The 17,918-nt window shown below is 42.8% G+C and overlaps 1 protein-coding gene across 1 annotated transcript in view; it reads right to left on the bottom strand.

Moving 5' to 3' along the window:
• Nucleotides 1-2,686: 2,686 nt before the first annotated feature.
• HMGCLL1 (3-hydroxy-3-methylglutaryl-CoA lyase like 1) overlaps nucleotides 2,687-17,918 on the bottom strand; it is a 456,170-nt gene continuing 440,938 nt past the window's right edge. The window contains exon 9 of the mRNA XM_069236772.1: nucleotides 2,687-4,172. Within this exon, the coding sequence (XP_069092873.1) occupies nucleotides 4,071-4,172 (102 nt within the window). The 3' untranslated portion in view covers nucleotides 2,687-4,070. The remainder of the gene's footprint in view (nucleotides 4,173-17,918) is intronic.

Here is a 17,918-nt window from a genome sequence, read left to right as displayed (position 1 = left end):
TGACACTTGTGGTACTGTAGTAGCTTCACACGTCTCCTAGTTCAGCCTAAGCTGCTCTGCTAAGCTACCATTATCTATCAGCCTAAGCTGCTAGACACCCTATACACTAATAAGGGATAACTGGGCCTGGTGCAAGGTGCAAGTACCCCTTGGTACTCACTACAAGCCAGTCCAGCCTCCTACAGGAGGGCAATTCTTAATCTTAATCATTTGTGTCAAATTATGTAGGAAGGTTATCAGCAAATCAAGACAATATAGAGTACTATTTTAGTCTCACAATTGTGTACCTCAGCTACCAATTCAATTTGTCCAATTCACTTTGGACAAAAAGTTCCCGGATCCTACTTGAGAGAAGGGGTCCGGATAAAATAATGCATTCATAACTGTAAGATTATAGCCCTAAACCAGTGAATCATGCCAGGAAACCAGTAACTCATGCTCAGAACTTAGAGGAACCTACAAATATCCAATTTCATCTAGCAGAGGTATGATCAAAAGATCATCCTGATGAGCGAGAGAAAGGAAAACCTCTACTTAGGGTGCCAGTATAGCAGAAAGAGGGGACTGTGCGATTGATTGCGATGTATTTCTAGAAACAAGAAGTACAGGGCACCAAATGTATCAAATCTTAGAATTAATCAAAGACGGATAATGATTACAAGGCTGTAGCTAAATTCAGGAAAATGACAACAATTCAGAAAAATCACACACGTCTGTCATTAGGTGCAATCATTGGAATGTAGCTCAGCAAACGTTTGTCAACCCTAAAACCTAACACTTAAGAATATAGGCTAAGTGGATAGCAAGCTTATTGGTTGTGGAACACAACCTAGCAGTGCTTGACAAACATTTGTTCTCTAAATCCCAGTCTATAATCAATAGATCACGTATGCAAAGTGTGGCGAATTTAGTAAAAGACATAGGCCAGCGGTTCCCAACCTGTGGTCGAGGGAACAGTGGGGGTCCATAAAGCCTCCTCAGGCTGTCTGCGACTGCTTAGTAAATTTAATAATATTAAAAGATTAGGGGGGTTATTACAACTTTGGAGGAGGTGTTAATCCGTCCCAAAAGTGACGGTAAAGTGACGGATATACCACCAGCCGTATTACGAGTCCATTATATCCTATGGAACTCGTAATACGGCTGGTGGTATATCCGTCACTTTACCGTCACTTTTGGGACGGATTAACACATCCTCCAAAGTTGTAATAACCCCCTAGGTCCCCATCTTACAGTAATGACTCAGTGGTGGTTCCCAGATTACAATAATGATTCAGTGGGGGGTCCCCGGGTTCCAGTAATAGTAAAGCCTGGGTCCATAGATGTCAAAAGGTTGGGAACCACTGACATAGGCAGTAAATATGCCTGGGGATCTCCAATATAAAATAACTTTTCTCAGTCATGAAGTGGCAGAATATGTAAGTAGGGAGCACTTGTATTTCAAGCTAACAATTCAGTCTGGAGAGTACCACCATGATATTAAATTATCCAACAAGGCACCTGCGAGTTGCTAATTTACCCTAATGTGAACAGTGAATGCAATCCCATGCCAATTATATGGTAGTCTACTAAGGGCAAGAAAATACCCCATCGTTGTGGACTTCTTACCAGAATGTATACCAAGCATGTGTGCAGTATTTCATTGCATTTGCTACTGCCTTGCCTATATATCGAAATTCAGTGGCATGCTAGTCAACAAAGGCGAATCCAACAGGCGACGTCTGAACTTTAACACAATAGGGCCACAAAAGGTCACATAAGTATGATAGCTATTCACCAGTGTTGCCATTAAAACCTTGTAGTAAACTATCTGCTTTTCATAATCCCTATAAAGAGTTCCTTTTTTTCGGAACTATGGGTGTAATTGATTGTTTCAGATGCCTTAATTGAATGGATGTGTCGTCTCTCTCATTTTTTAGATTTTAACTGGTGGCAAACTCTCTTTAATAAGTTGAATATGGTTTTGACACATCTCTATATAGATGCTTAGTCTGGATAGCTTGCCTTTTTGGACACAGCCACCAACCGCCACTTAGATTCCCGAGAACAGTATTTTTTAGAGTGATGAAACTGTATTAACAATGGTGCTTTTGAAAATAGGAGAAATCGGTTACCCAGCTGACTACCGTAATTGACTGATGAAGAACTCCAACTCGAACATGTATGATGGTTTTATACGCCCATGGAATTTTGAAATATAAATTTTTATAAATTTTCTAAGAGACTAATACAGAATTGAACTCTGAATTAAAAAAAGAGTAGAAGTGGCAGTGTTAAATGTTTGGAGAAATGTAGCCCTGTATAGCCTGTAATTTAACTGGTAAGGGTGAGAAGAGATTGTGAAACTTAGCATATTGATCGAGACTAGCTGCTCATACCTGCATGCAGGTCTGAGGGGATGGTTAGAATGAGAAGGCACCTAGGAAGATCAATTAATTCTCTGACTGTGACCTTTCACTACCAAATGTCACTTGGCATCACGAGGTAAGCTGAGGCCATCCTGTAGAAAATGCAGCTCAAAGTAAAAGGATTAGCTGAATTGATGTAATTTGATAGGGATGAGCAATACAGTAAGGAGAAGAAGTCTTCACTGTCAGGGACATTGTGTGTTAAAAACAACCTGATATAAACTACAGACTAGAAGAAAAGGATGCATTTAATTAGGTGGAACATTGACAATATTGTTCTACATCGTCTCGGTAATACACAAATGAAATGATTTATTTTCCTTCATATTCCATTGCCACATCATTATTTGTATCCTATTGCAGGTTATGGATACACCATTGTCTGGTGTTTAGTGCCTAGTGGCCCAGTTCAAGCTGCCGTCATCCTTCTAGGATTGGATTTGATTGGTAAATCCTTCATCTGAACTTTAAACAATATTACGATACTCAAAATGTTAAATTGCTGATTTATATTGAGAGTATTAACGTGGAAATGCAAGCCAATCTGTGTTCCTTTCCATAATGCCGAATAATTCTTATGTCCCTTCATTCTATTGAAACTCAGACCCAGATTTATGAGAAAATGACAGAGCGCTATGCTGTGCTATACTTGGCAGCACCACTCTCTGTCATATTTAAAAAAACAAGGTTGCGCCATATTAACAACAATGCAGTAAACCCCCCCCGCTCCTGGCGCTAAATTTGCTGCCGAGCGCCAACACAGCCATGTTTGCACCATAGGGGGGAGATTATTTTTATGCAGGAAGGGATGCCTTCCTGCACAAAAATAATCTTTAACGGCTATTTGCTCTGTCTATGTGTGCTGCAGGATGCAGCACACATAGTAAGAGCAATAAACGAGGAGAAATGAAAGCATTTCTCCTCCTTGCGCCATGCTAATGCCACCCTTGGGGTGGCGTTAGAATGTGGCACTGTCACAGATGTACAATTCCTCATAAATCTGTTGCAGTGTCAAAATGCAATGGGTGTTGCTGTGGAACGCCCACAGCAACACCAATTGCACTCCCCGTCCAGGCAAAGTTCTGCATGTGAAGGGACCGTATTTACAAGGTAGCGTTATGCCATAAAAACTGGCTTAACGCCACCTTGTAAATACGGCGCAGTGCACAGTGCCACTGGAGCATTACAAAAAGTGACACTCAGTATTTTACATTGTGCATTCAATTGTCTTTTTTAAAAAAAATATGAAAGTTTGGATCACACTGTCACTCTCACTTTCATTTATGATACATTACTGTAATTATTTCCTTTTATAGGTTCTAAATAACTGGATTCAATCTTCACAATATGTAATGCTATAATAAATCAGCAAACAGCATGAACATGTTTATTCCTGCAGAAATCAAGCCTTTAACAGAGGTTGTTCATTCTGTACAGTAGAATGTGCATGCCATTGTAGTTCATTAGCACCAGTATTCACATTTTGCAACTTTGCTTAGCTACAATTTATAATTTAAACAGAGAGGTTACCATAATCGTTCCTGTGTAATACATTAGTTTTTATGTATGGCAGTATAAATGATTTCTAAAGAATACCACACAAAGGAAGCAACATATATTGCCGATTACTTATTAGGGCTCTGACAAATTCAGGTGAACCACTCAAGTATTGAAGGTGGCCTGTGCAACTTTAGAATTAGTTGTCTTGTTCAAAACATTGCAGATGAAGTCGCCCACTGCCATCACGCTATGAAGATTCACTCCCTATGGAAAAATTAAAGAGCTTTAGATTGATCATAAAATTGGAAATGCAGCTTAGTGTCATCCATTAATTTGAATATTAGGACAGCAAACACATAGCTACTTTCATAGCCATCAACTTAGCAAGTGTTTTGAAATAGATACAGCCTGACAAACACAAGCATTTAATTCAGCTTGCAGATATGATTGAGAAAGTAAGATTTTGATGTATTTAAGCGACACTATTCGTGAGACAGCAACTTTGAATGAATGTGTGTATTTAAATTGCCAAATGTGTCTCGAAGACAGAAGATCACTGAAAACAAATCTTTAATATTAGCCCTTCCTGGTCTAGGGTTTCCATTAGGAGCAGGACACTTGGGTGGTCTGAGCACATGAACATCTAGGTTTAGCTCATACCTGGGTGAAAGGAGACCCAGACAATTTTATGCCGAAAGCTGATACCTCCTTAACCTCAGAACTAATCGCTCTGCGGCCTTCTCTTTATTGTAACATCAGCTTGGATATCGCCAGTGTTAAGTTCACCCCCTACATTTTTAGCACTCGTATCCACTGTGAAAGTTCCATTGTCTTACAGCGCTAATGCCAATGTATTCATGAAATTAAAGTGAAAATGTGGACAGCAGAAATCAGCAAAGCCCTATCCTTCAAGCAGTTTTATTTTGTTGAATCACATTCTCCTTGTCAACCTAAAGCAGAAGAAATCTTTCTCAGTATATATCAAAGTACTCGGATGACTACTTCAAAACTCCTTTGTGACAAACTCTCTTCGTTATTTTGATCACATTTAGAGAGTGTTAGAGACAACATTAGGACAACAATGTTTTTTCCAAACATGCTTCCGATTGCTCATGAAGCCAGTGTCTTCAAACACTAAACACTCCAGTAGTCTTAAGAAAGAATACCCTCACCCCCATAAAAATGGGAAAACAGTCTTTCTGCCCCGGGTAATTGTCCCCAATCCCCCCAGAATTAGAAAACCCACAAGAAAACAGGGAGTTATTTTTTTAATATTGGGGTGGGGCAGTCTAGCATGGACATCGCTATGCCCCCACCCCTAATAAATGGGACAACAGTTGTACTGCCCCTGGGAGTAGATGGGGTGATCACCCTCAACTTGCCCCCTGGGGCAGAAAGCCCACTGCATTGCAGCAATTCATATTTTTTATAAAATAATGGAGTGGGTTTTTTACCAGCCTAATATCAGGCCCCGCTTTCACCCCTAAAACCTCAATAGTATTTCTGCTTCCTGTGGACTAAATAATTCTATCACAATGGCAAGTAGAAGGACATTTGATTCTTTTGGGGGTTGTTACAAATGAGCCAGGAGAGTTTGGTAACTCCCAGTAGCATCCTACTTGCAATAGTGAATGGCTGCACTTTTTGGGCTTGGGTAGGCTGCCACCTGGAAAAACCTACCAGCCCCAGACAGTTATGAATTCTAGACATCTGAGGGAGTCCAGGGTAGTTTGCTTCAGATGAATCCTACACCATTTTAATAATCACAATGCCGTGCAAACCTCAATCATTGACTGAGAAAAAACATTTCCCTCACATTTCTGTGAGGAAAACTTCTGAATTCTTTGGGAGCCACAAATTTCCTACCACACAGCATTCCCCAAAGTACCTTACTTGTGTGTGTGAGAGATCAGCAATAGGAACAGCTGTGGGATCTGGGGCCATGCTCGGCTGCCACCCAGGAAAACCTATCAACCACTGATATTTTTGAAAAGTAGACAACCAGAGGTCACACATCTTCTCTACATTTCTGTGATGGAAAATTCTGGAATCCGCAGGAATTCACAAAATTCCTACCACCCAGCATTGCCCCGCTTTTGACGATGAAAATATTGACCAACCTATGTGGTTGGGCCTAGTTCCATCAACAAGAACGGATCCAACCTATATCAAAAGGAGTCTGCACACAAGGGCTCCCATTGTATTTAGTTTGATCCTTTTGTGAGAAAGTAGCCTCTTTGTAGCATGGGTACCCCCATGTTTGGCCTGTTTGTCAGTGTGTTTGACTGTGTCACTGGGTTCCTGCTAACCAGGACCCCAGTGCTGATGCTCTCTCCCCTTTAAATGTGGTTGTTGAAAACTGTTAACACAGTATTCTACTCATAATTGGCATACTGGTGCCCCCTTGTAAGTCCATAATATATTGTACCCAGGTACCCATAGATTGCGGTTCCAGGAGATCCCTATGGGCTGCAGCATTACTTTTGCCACCCATAGGCAGCCCATGCAAAGGCTTCTACAGGACTGCCATTGTAGCCTGTGTGAAACGGTGATTGCACCATTACACAGCCATTCACACTCCACCAGGTCACTTATATGTCACCTATATGTCAGGCCTTCAAACCCTGAAGGCTGGGTGTGAGGGCACCCCTGCACGAGCAGAGGTGCCCCCACGTCATCCAGGGCCCTTTTTCTGGACTTCCTGGGTGCGGGAACACCATTTTACACATGCCATGGAAATAGGTCCTATGTCCAGTTGCATAATGGTAAACCGGAATATGGCCATGTAAGTAGTTTTACATCTTGGAATTGTACCCCAATACTGATTCTAGTATTGGGTGTATAATTCCATGCACTCTGGGGGCTCCACAGTGGAACCCCAGTACTTTGATCCCAGCCTTCTGAGGTTTTCCAGGCAGCCCTAGCTGCTGCCACCTCAGAAACAGGTTTTTGCCCTCCCAGGAAGGCACTAAAAAGCATTTTCTTTGGGAGAGGGGTTTTACACCGTCTCCCTTTGGAAATAGGTGTTACGGGCATGGGAGGGGTAGCCTCTGGAAATCCTTTGAAGGGCACAGATGGTTCCCTCCTTGCATAATCCAGTCTACACAGGTTCAGGGACCCCCAGTCCCTGCTCTGGAGCAAAACTGCACAAAGGAAAGGGGAGTGACCAGTCCCCTGTCCATCACCACCCGAGGGGTGGTGCCCAGAGCTCCTCCAGAGTGTCCCTAGATTTGTCATCTTGGATTCCAAAGTGGTGGGGCAATCTGGGAGCATTTGAGTGACCAGTGTTAGCAGATGACGTCAGAGACCTCCCCTGATAGGTCCTTACCTGTGTAGGTGACCAATCCCTCTTTCAGGGCTCTTTATGTCTATCCTCTCTGTGTTTCCTCAGATTCGGATAGCAAGACTCCAGCAGGAATGCTCTGCATCCTTTACTTCCCCTTCTACCTGCGAAACTGCATCTGGACCCTCCAGGAACTCTACAAATGCAACATAGAAGCAAAGATAAATTCTGCAACATTATATCTTCAGCTCCTGCCAGGAACTGCAACTGTTTCCAGATCATGCATCCTCAGAGGACAACCAGCCTTCAGCCTGCACCAGAAGGAATTGACCTTGAAGTGAAGGAGTCACTTCCCTGCTTCAGCAGGCACCCCTCTGCAGCAACGACTGGTGGTGTGGGTCCCCTCTCCTGACAAAGTGTGTGGATCCAGCAACACATGTGGTGCACTGAAGTGGTTCCAATGGACCTAAGATCTAGCTGTTCAACTTTGGTGGTGGTAAGAGCATGCCTCCCCACACAAGACAGTGCCCCCTTGCAAAGTGTGTTTTGCAGTTGCCAAGGCTTGTGTGCGACCTTCCTCAAAGTTCTTCATGTGCAGCACAGCTCCAGCCCCCAGCACTCCTTCCTGCAATGCACAGCTTCCTGAGTGTTTCTCCGACGGTGTGGGATCCCTTTGTGTAGCCCTGCATGGGCCTCCATTTGCACCTTTTTTGTCCCAGTGCTGTGGGACTCCTGTGCATGCTGCCTGGTCTTCTGAGGGCTCTCTGAGTTGCTGTGAGCCTCTTGTGTCTCCTCCTCCTAGGTAGAGACCACCAGGTCCCTTCTGGTCCTGGACAGTGCCATTTTCCATTAACCTCATGCTTTGCGTGTGCCAAGGCTGGTTGGTAGAATCCAGGGACACAAATCAGACTGCAATCATACATCCGGTGTGGGACATCATCTGCACCAACCAGGAACCCGCTTCCGTCTTCATGGCTGCAATACTGACTGTTCTTCTTCACCGGTGGTTCTTCTTTTGCACCTTCATCCAGGTTACAGAGACTCCTGTTCTCCCTGGACTCTTCAATGCTTCTTGGACTTGGTCACCTTCTACCACAGGCCTTCAGGTCCATGAGTCCATCATTTGTGTCTTGCAGTCTCTTATGTTTCTTGCATAATCTTCTGTCACATGTTTTTGTGTGTTCTAGGAAACTTACTGTGATTTGCTCCTGCTTTCCTGGGCTCTGGGGTGGGTCCTATTACTTACCTTTGGTGTTTTCTTGCATTCCCAGGGCCCCTCTACACACTACACTTGCCTAGGTGGAAAACCGACTTTCGCATTCCACTACTTTAGTATATGGTTTGAGTTCCCACTAGACCCATTTCTAACTATTGTGATTTTCACTATTTGCACTGTTTTCTAGCTGTTTTTACAGCTATTACTGTATTCTAGTATATATACTGTGTATATAACATACCTCCTTTGGGAGTAGAGTCTCTAAGGTATTTTTGCCATTTGTGTCACCAAAATAAAGTACCTTTATTTTTGTAACACTGAGTATTTTCTTTCATGTGTGTAAGTACTATGTGACTACAGGGGTATTGAATGAGCTTTGCATGTCTCCTAGATAAGCCTTGGCTGATCAACTACAGCCACCCCTAGACAGCCTGGCTTCTAGACACTGACTACCTTTCACTAATAAGAGATAACTGGACCTAGTATAAGGTGTAAGTACCTTTATTACCCACTACAAACCAGACCAGCCTCTAACAGCTTTCCTGCCACGGTCACTAGGACCAGCCACTGGAGTGGGGCAGTGTTTTTATCTACACAGGTGGGGCAATGCTGAGTGGTAGGAATTTTGTGGATTCCTGTGGATTCCAGAAGTTTCTATCACAGAAATGTAAGGAAAAGGTGTGATTTCAGGTAAGGTTTGAGGTGTTCAGGGCATTGTGTGTAAAAATACCTCAAGGGATCCACACAAGTCACCCCTTCAAGGTATTTAGTTTTAAAACATGCACAGTTTTAGTAGGTTTCCCTTGGTGCTGGCTGAGCCAGGGCTCAAAATCTACAATTACCCATTATGCAAAAAATGGGTCAGTTTTGAGTGGAAACCTGTGATGTATCCATGTTGAGTTTTGGGCCATATTCTGTCACGGGTACAAGTGATGTACTATTTTTATGAGAAGACTAAGGGGAGTGCTGGGTGGAAGGAAGTTTGTTTGTTGCACACAGCAGATTGTAGAACTTTCCATGACCGAAATATGAGGAAAATGTGTTTTTAGTTAGAGGTTGAGGTTTGTAAAACATTCTCAGTTATACAACCTGGTGAGAGCCATGGAAGTCACCCCATCCTGAATTCCAAGAGGTATCTAGTTTAAAAAAATGTACAGGTTTGCTAGGTTTCCCAAGGTGCCAGCTGAGCTAGGGTCCAAACTCCAAAGTTAGGCACATTGCAAAAATATTGTCAGTTTTGAGTGAATAAATGTGATGAGTCCATGTTGCATGTTGGGATGTTTCATGTTTCAGGCACTTGGCCTACCCACACTAGTGAGTTACCATTTGAAACAGATGAAGTAGGGGAATGTTGGGTGGAAAGACTTCCAACAGATTCCAGTACTTTCCATCACAGAAATGTGAGGAAAATGTGTTTTTTTGTCAAAGTTTGAGGTTTGCAAGGGATTTTGGGTAACAGAACCCAGTGAGAGCCATGCACATCACCCCATGTTGGATTCCCCTACGTGTCTAGGTTTTAAAATTGTGCAGGTGAGCTAGGGCCTAAAATCCAGGCCTATGCACATTGTAATGAAAGGGTCAGTTTTGAGTGAAAAAATGTAATGTGTCCACATAGTGTTTTGGGCCATTTGCTGCCACAGGCACTAGTCCTACCCACGCGCGAGAGGTACCATTTTTATCGGGAGATGTGAGGGAATACAGAATTGTAGAACAAGTCTTCTTACCAAATGTATTTCTCTGCATTTGCACCTTCCAAATGTAGGACAGTGTGTCAGAAAGTATTAACTTGGAGAAATACTTTCTAATTCATATGTGCAAATAACCCCTGCTTCTAAACTCTATATCTTGTGCCCACTTCTGAAATACATAGGGTTCCTTGATACCTATATTGGTATTGTTTCTATTTTACTTTATGAACTGCATCTATCCACGATAGACAATGAAAAAACATTGCAAGTTGCAGCTCAAGTGCTAGCTCTGGATACCTTGAGTTCTTGGAAAAAACACAAATCCTATATATGCCTAGAACCAGAAGGGTCTAGCAGATGTAATGGTGTATTGTTTTGTAAATTGCCCATTGTGATGAGAAGATACAAATGAAACTGTTGTTTAAAATGTGTTTTTTTCTACTAATTTTCATTTAAAAAAAATATTTTAGTACTTCTTTGAGACCACTCCCAGAAGATCTACACAAATGACCCCCTGTTCATTTTAGCATTTTTTTTATTAGATTTCAGACATGTGTAGCTTTCCAGGATCCACCGTGGGTTTCACACTTGTTGGTTGAAATCACAAAAAATAGGGAAAAAAGGCTATCTCTCAGTAAAACGCCAAAAGTGTGGCAAAAACATTGTTTTTCTGAATCAAGTCTGCCTGTTCCTGACAGCTGGGAAGATGGTGATTTTCACAATGAAAACCTTTTGCTGATGCCATTTGCAGAAAAAATAACAAATACTATCTTGTGCAGCACTTTTTCACAAAAACGTATTTACCTATATTTTGGCTAAATTCTTTGTCCCTTTCAGTGGAATCTACAAACCCTGAGTGCCTTCAGAATCCTCATGACCTTGAAAAAAGAGGAAGCACATTTGGTGTGGATAGCTTATGTGGAAAAACAGTTATGGAGGCCTAAGCGCGAAGTACCACAGACAGCAAAAAAAAGGCTTGGAAATGGTGGGATGGGGAAGGTTTAGCAGCAAAAGGGTTCATGTTATTTTGAACCTAATTTGACTTACACATACTTTTAATGCCACACTGCTGCTTACATTGCAACTAAAATTCTTTTTGAATTTAAAAGTGAGCTTGCACTGAAATGTGAGGTGTAAAGTCATGTTATTAATTTGGTACGATGCTAGTTCATAGATTTAAATTACAATTATTCCTGTGAGGACCTGAGGTAATTCCTTAAGTAGGACAAATATATATAATTAAATTGGTGTTTAAAGTTACTCTTTACATCATTGCAAACAAATATTTTAAGATTATCTTTAAATTATTGCTAACCAATAGATTCTTCACTCTTTCTGGACACATAATGATTCTAGATATTTTGCAAGGCTCGAAGAGAAACTGATTCACATTTTAACTAGATTGTACACAATACAAAATTCAGGCTGCTATAAAAGCATATTTATTAGTGCCCTTCCCCTCAGCTTTTGATTAGGTGCTACTTTCATTTTTACTCAGGGCATCATGAGAAGGCCATGCAATCTTCGAGCGCTTGAACTCTTAGCCATAAACATTGTGTAAAATTGTTTGAATCCAATCAACATTTAGGCCCACATTTAAGAAAAATTACACAAAATTGCACTAGTGCACATATACGTCAAAAAATGTATTGCAAGCTAGCGCCATTCCCTAGCACCACCTGTGCACCATATTTAAAAAAAGACGCACAATAGCGCTAAGGAACGGTTAGCGCAAAAAAACCATGACACTAACCATTGCAACATCCTGTAAGAAAAAATCACAGTATTGCAGCAAAAGTGGAATTAGACTGTTTTGCGACAAGTTTTTGATGCAAAAAAGTTTTGGCACCATATTTAACCACATTAGTGTAAAAAAAAAACACTTGAGCAAGAAACAACATTCGGAAAGACAAGATGGAGAATGCAGGCCGGGAGATACCCCAGGGAGATCCCAATCAGCCAACTACCAGCCGGAAGGGTACTGAAAGGTCTCAGGAGAAGGAGAAGAGAAAGCAAAAGTGATGCTTTAGTGAGGAAGAGCATGACATGTTGGTCAGAGAGGTGATGGTGCATCAACACCAGCTCTTCATCACCTCCAAATTGAGAGAGAGCTCATATGGCAGGCAATAGTAGACAAAGTCAACAGCGTGACAGAGGTGAAGAGGACTGTCACTGATTGCAAGAAGCACTGCATGATTGCAAGTATAGAACTAAAGAGAAACTGGACAGGACAGGAACCAGAAGGCACAACTGCAGATTGGAGGTGGAAGTCCCACACCTCAGGAGTACCTGGATTAGCTGGAGGAGATGGTGGCAGCTGTCATCCCAAAGGAGCTGGTCTCTGGAATTGCAGGACAGAACCGAATTCCAACAACTACCACAAGTGTGGGGTACGTTGCAGGGGGGACTATCTGAAAGGCTGCCCCATGTGAGATACACAGTGCAACACATACTTTACAACTACAACTTGGGATCTGTAACATGTCACTGAGGCTCCAATAGCAAGTAAATGATGAGCCATTTCAACAGTCACCATAGTCAAAGATTGACATTTCACCATCTCATTGCAGAGCATGATGCCTTACCTCCTGCCAACCTGCCTGTCCTGGATTTTACAGATGACATGGATGACCAGCTGCCGATCATCAATGAAGAGACTCTCCAGGATGTCCTATTTTCCCTCCAGAAACCACCTCCAGTCACAGGGAGGACACACAGAGTTGAGGGGTTTCCACATGAGCCACCTAGCTACCAACACAGAGCACTAGCCAGTCCTGGACTCCGAGGACCCAGACAACACCTTTCAGAGGACAGTTGTAGGAGTACAGTGGAAGCTGGCCAAGCAGGTGTGAGTGGGGAAGGAGACCATGGCAGGCAGCCTAGAGGGGGTGCAGAGGTGCCTCAGTCCAAATAGGGACAACTCAGCTGCCATCGTAGGCCCCTACTCCCAGCTATGTGAACTCCAGCAGTCCCTGGCTGACATAGCTGCTGCCATGAGTTAGAGGCTTCAACAATTGCCCTCCCAAAGTGGCAGCAGCATGATAGACAACAAGCTGGGCTATACAGCATACCCTGGAGTCCATATTGTGGGAAGTGGCCTCCCTCAATGAAAACATGGCTATCTACCACCGTGCTGGTGCTGCAGTGTTGAGAAATCAGCAGTTCCTCCTTGCTGCAGTGATGCCTTATGTGATCCCACAAATGGTAGCTCCTGGGACTTTTGACTCCACATCTCTATCCCCTGATGTGCGTGCGGCCCCTAAACCTCAACAACAGTACCACCCATGGCACAGGAGGAACCACACACATCAGAGGATGAAGATGTGGAAAGAAAAACATTCACATGTCTGTACCTCATGGACAGTATCTCCTTAGTTCTCTGCTTAAGATCATGCTGGTGTTGTGACAGCTGGCAATGTGTCCTCTTCACTCAGCCACTGTTGACTCTTTTGCTAGGTAGTGTCATTGTTTCAATTTCTACCTGTTGCCAATTTGGAAACCTCCTCACTAATGCACAGTTCTCCTACATATTGCCCATGACATGTCCCTTATCCTTGGACTCTGAATGCACAACAAATAGCTCTGGATCTCTCATGGGGTCTGTGAACTGGACTTTGTACTGCAAGGGAAATGCACTTACATATGTAAATAAATCACCATAACCACATGTATCATGTCAACATTTACTGTAATCCACCAATTCAGCTAAATGTATGCATTGTGTAATGCTATGTCACTGAGAACAGAAGCTAATTACATGTGTGCTGTACTGTCAGACACAAGGTTACATGCTAGGCTCCGAACATGAAAAAGGTTACAGAGTCTTAAATACATGTATTGAACAGTTATTCATGCAAGTTGACATATGGCATGTATGGGGCAGAGCCAAGTGTTTGGAGTTTTCCCAGATGAGAGCACCAGTACAAATAATAAGTGTGGGACAGATGAGGCAAATTTCATCACTGACAGGTAGCTGTCAGTGTGCCCGGATACATACTGTTAGAAATGGGGTCTTTGGTTGGCAGTCAGGTTACCCCCTGTCCAAGCAAGGACCCTAACTCTAATCAGGGTAAGTCACACACAATCCAAATCCTCCTGTGCCCACACTCTGGTAGCTTGGCACTGAGCAGACAGGCTTAACTTAGAAGGTAATGTGTAAAGTATTTGTGCAATAAATCATTCAATAACACAGTAGAACACCAGAAACATACACCACACAGTGTTTAGAAAAATATATAATATATATCTGATAAGATGCAGGTCAAAGCAATTAAAATGCAATAAGTATATTTTGGAATATTACTGTAAAAATGATATAAAGTGTCTTTAGTCTCTTAAAAGCAATAAATATCTCTTACAATCACAAGGTACCTAATTTGCGTTCAAAATCTCTGCAAAGAACCGCAGAGGAGGAAATGCATGGAAAACAGTGAGGTATGAGTCGATTTCTCAGGCTGCACATGGCCATGCGTCATTTATTTTTCAGCTGGTAAGGCTTTGCGTCAATTCCCATTACTCGGTCTTGGATCCTCTTCGGGTTGCTGGGTTTTCAGGCGCCCTGGAGACGATGCGTTGAATCCAGTGCTGACAGGATGAAGTCACTGAAAATTTCTACTGCACAGCAGACGCTGCATTGATTCCTCTCTGAAAGTCAGACTGCCTTGTTCCGGCCCGGCTCGGCTGTGTGTCAATCCAGTGGGCCGTGCATCAAATTTCCATTTGCTACGCTGGCACTTCATCAATCTTCACACAATGAAGGCTGTGCATCGTTTCTGGCAAGCTCTGTGTCAATTTCCGCCAAACAGGGAGTTCATCTTGCAGGAATGAAGTCTTTTTGTTCCTGAGATCTCAGGGAACAGGAGGCAAGCTCTATCCAAACCCTTGGAGAGCACTTCTCAATGCAGCCAGAAAGCAGCAAGACAGCAGGGCAACAGCAAGGCAGCAGTTCTTCACAGAAATAAGTCAGGTGAGTCCTTTGGGCAGCCGGGCAGTTCGTCTTGGCAGGTTGCAGGTTCTGGTTCAGACTCTCTTCTCCAAGAAGTGCCTGATGAAGTAGAGCTGTCTACCTCACAAGTGTCTGAGTTGGTAGGGGCAAAGGCCTTGTTTAAATACCCAAATGTGCCTTTGAAGTGGGGGAGTCTTCAAATAGTGTCTTAGAGGTGCACAAGGTCCCCTTTCAGTTCAATCCTGTCTGCCAGGGCCCCAGTAGGGGGTGTGGCAGTCCTTTGTGTGAGGGCAGGCTAGTGTCCTTTGACATGTAAGGGTCAGGCCCTCCACCCTCCCAGCCCAGGAAGACCCATTCAAGATGCAGATGTATGTAAGTGAGGCTGAGCATCCTGTGTTTGGGGTGTGTCTCAGTGAATGCGCAAGGAAGCTGTCAACTGAACCTAGCCAGACATGGATTATAAGGCACATAAGGATTTAAGTGCAGAAAAAAAGCTCACTTTCTGAAAGTGGCATTTCTAAAATAGTAATAATAAATCCAACTTCACCAGGATTTTGTATTACCATTCTGGCCATACTTAAAATGACATTCCTATTCCTTTCAGATCAGCAACTACCACTCGAACAGTATATATGGGTAACCCTAATGTTATCCTATGAAAGGAGAAGGCCTCACAGCAGTGCAAAAATGAATTTAGGAGTTTTACACTACTAGGACATGTAAACTACACAGGTACAAGTCCTGCCTTTTTATCTAAACAGCACCCTGCCCTATTGGTTACCTAGGGCTTACCTTAGGGGTGGCTTATATGTAGAAAAAGGGGTGTTTTAGGCTTGGCAAGTACTTTTAAATGCCAAGTCAAATTGGCAGTGAAACTGCACACACAGGTCTTGCAATGGCAAGCCTGAGACATGGTTAAGGGGCTACTTCAGTGGGTGGCACAATCAGTGCTGCAGGCCCACTAGTAGCTTTTAATCTACAGGCCCTGAACACACATAGGGGGTTATTCTAACTTTGGAGGAGTGTTAATCCGTCCCAAAAGTGACGGTAAAGTGACGGATATACCACCAGCCGTATTACGAGTTCCATAGGATATAATGGACTCGTAATACGGCTGGTGGTAAATCCGTCACTTTTCCGTCACTTTTGGGACGGATTAACACCTCCTCCAAAGTTAGAATAACCCCCATAGTGCACTTTACTAGGGACTTATAAGTAAATTAACTAATTCAGTTGGGTATGATCCAATGTCATCATGTTTAAAGGAAGAGAGCACATGCACTTTAGCACTGTTTAGTCTAAAAAACAGCAAAATCAGTTTCCAAAAAGTGGAGGGAGGCAGGCAAAACATTAGGGGTGATCACCCTAAGGCTGTCAGGTCTAACACATACCCTAAAATGGCTGATGTAATATGTGCCACCCTGTTCCACCAATATATCTGACAGACATCACCAATGACATTTGAAGTTCCATACTTACCTGTCCAGGATTCCGTATACATACACAATATGAATGGCTGGAACTGGGGATGACAAATGTTTTGAGTAGCTGATGTCATATTGCAGCCAATATGCCAGCTCCTTGGTCATAGGGGATGCACATGGTCATACATGTAAATAAGTACAGAAAGCATAACCTAAGGCATTCCTCCTACCTCGCCAGTCCACACATGAGAACAAAGAGACACTAAATGAACATGGAGAGATAATTGACTACAACTAACATGATTTATTAATACATTAATAGAACATCATATTAAAACCTAACCTACACACTACCCTACACTAAACCAACCTAAACTAGCTTATCATAACTTACCCCTATAGCTATCTATCCTAATCTAAACTTGTAACACCATACTCTAAACATTTTCCCCCAACCCCCTTAAGAGCCAAATATTTTTGTGGAATTTTTATATATATTTTTTTATTACTTTTTTGTAAATATAGAAACCTTAACATAACCCCCCACCCAACCCCACCAAAAATAAACAATATACTAAAAGCCACCCCAACTATACTTACATTAACCTACAGCCAACCTAAACTATTTAATTAACCTATTACTACCCACCTAAAACCCACTACAATAGATTAGAATAGAAAAAGGAGAAGGGAAAGAACTGGGAGGCTATGCTACAAAATGTCTACATCCTCTTAAGTTTCTTTTTGCAGTACTTCAGCAACTTGTGGTTCCTTTTCCAATCTGTCCAATCTTGTCATCAGGGCTGCCATCTCTGATGTCTGCCTCAAAGGTTGAGGTTGTGGTTGGTGCAGGTGGCTGTGGCGGTGCCTGACTGTGGATAGGTACGGCAGATGTGGAGGGGGTAGCACCAGCAGACGTCCCCCTGATCCCAAGAGTTCTTGCAAAATGTGGCTTGTACAGTTTTGGCCTGTAGTGGAAGTCCCCCTTTGTGAAAAGGCAACCCAAGCCCCAGTGGATTTCTCTCTCCGATATTTCTTTACCATCCTTTGGAACCTGCCTATACCTATGTGATGTGTCTGTAACATTCGGCCCTGTTCTCAAATGCATGTTTCTATGCATTAGACATATTGGCACCTAAAACATCAGAAGAACATGTCATCAAATACAGCAGTGGGTAGAGGAAGAATAAACATGCAATGTACACAGCATCCTCAGATGACACATTCTGTCCACCACACATTCCACAACACTGTCAAACTCCAAATATATACCTCACTTCCTACTAGCCATCTACGGTATCATGTACATGTCACCGGGGTAACGGCTATCCATTGTTGATCATCAGGGCCCAGAGATAAGTGGAGTACTGTGCCCTTGCACAGCATTTGTGTCCTCATACTAGTGAGGATCAAGTGGCCCAACTTGTCCCAAATCCCTGTGCCATTGTCAATAA

Source organism: Pleurodeles waltl, chromosome 5 (assembly GCF_031143425.1).
Source record: "Pleurodeles waltl isolate 20211129_DDA chromosome 5, aPleWal1.hap1.20221129, whole genome shotgun sequence".
Lineage (NCBI taxonomy): Eukaryota > Metazoa > Chordata > Amphibia > Caudata > Salamandridae > Pleurodeles > Pleurodeles waltl.
This window is presented reverse-complemented; position numbering and strand designations above follow the sequence as displayed.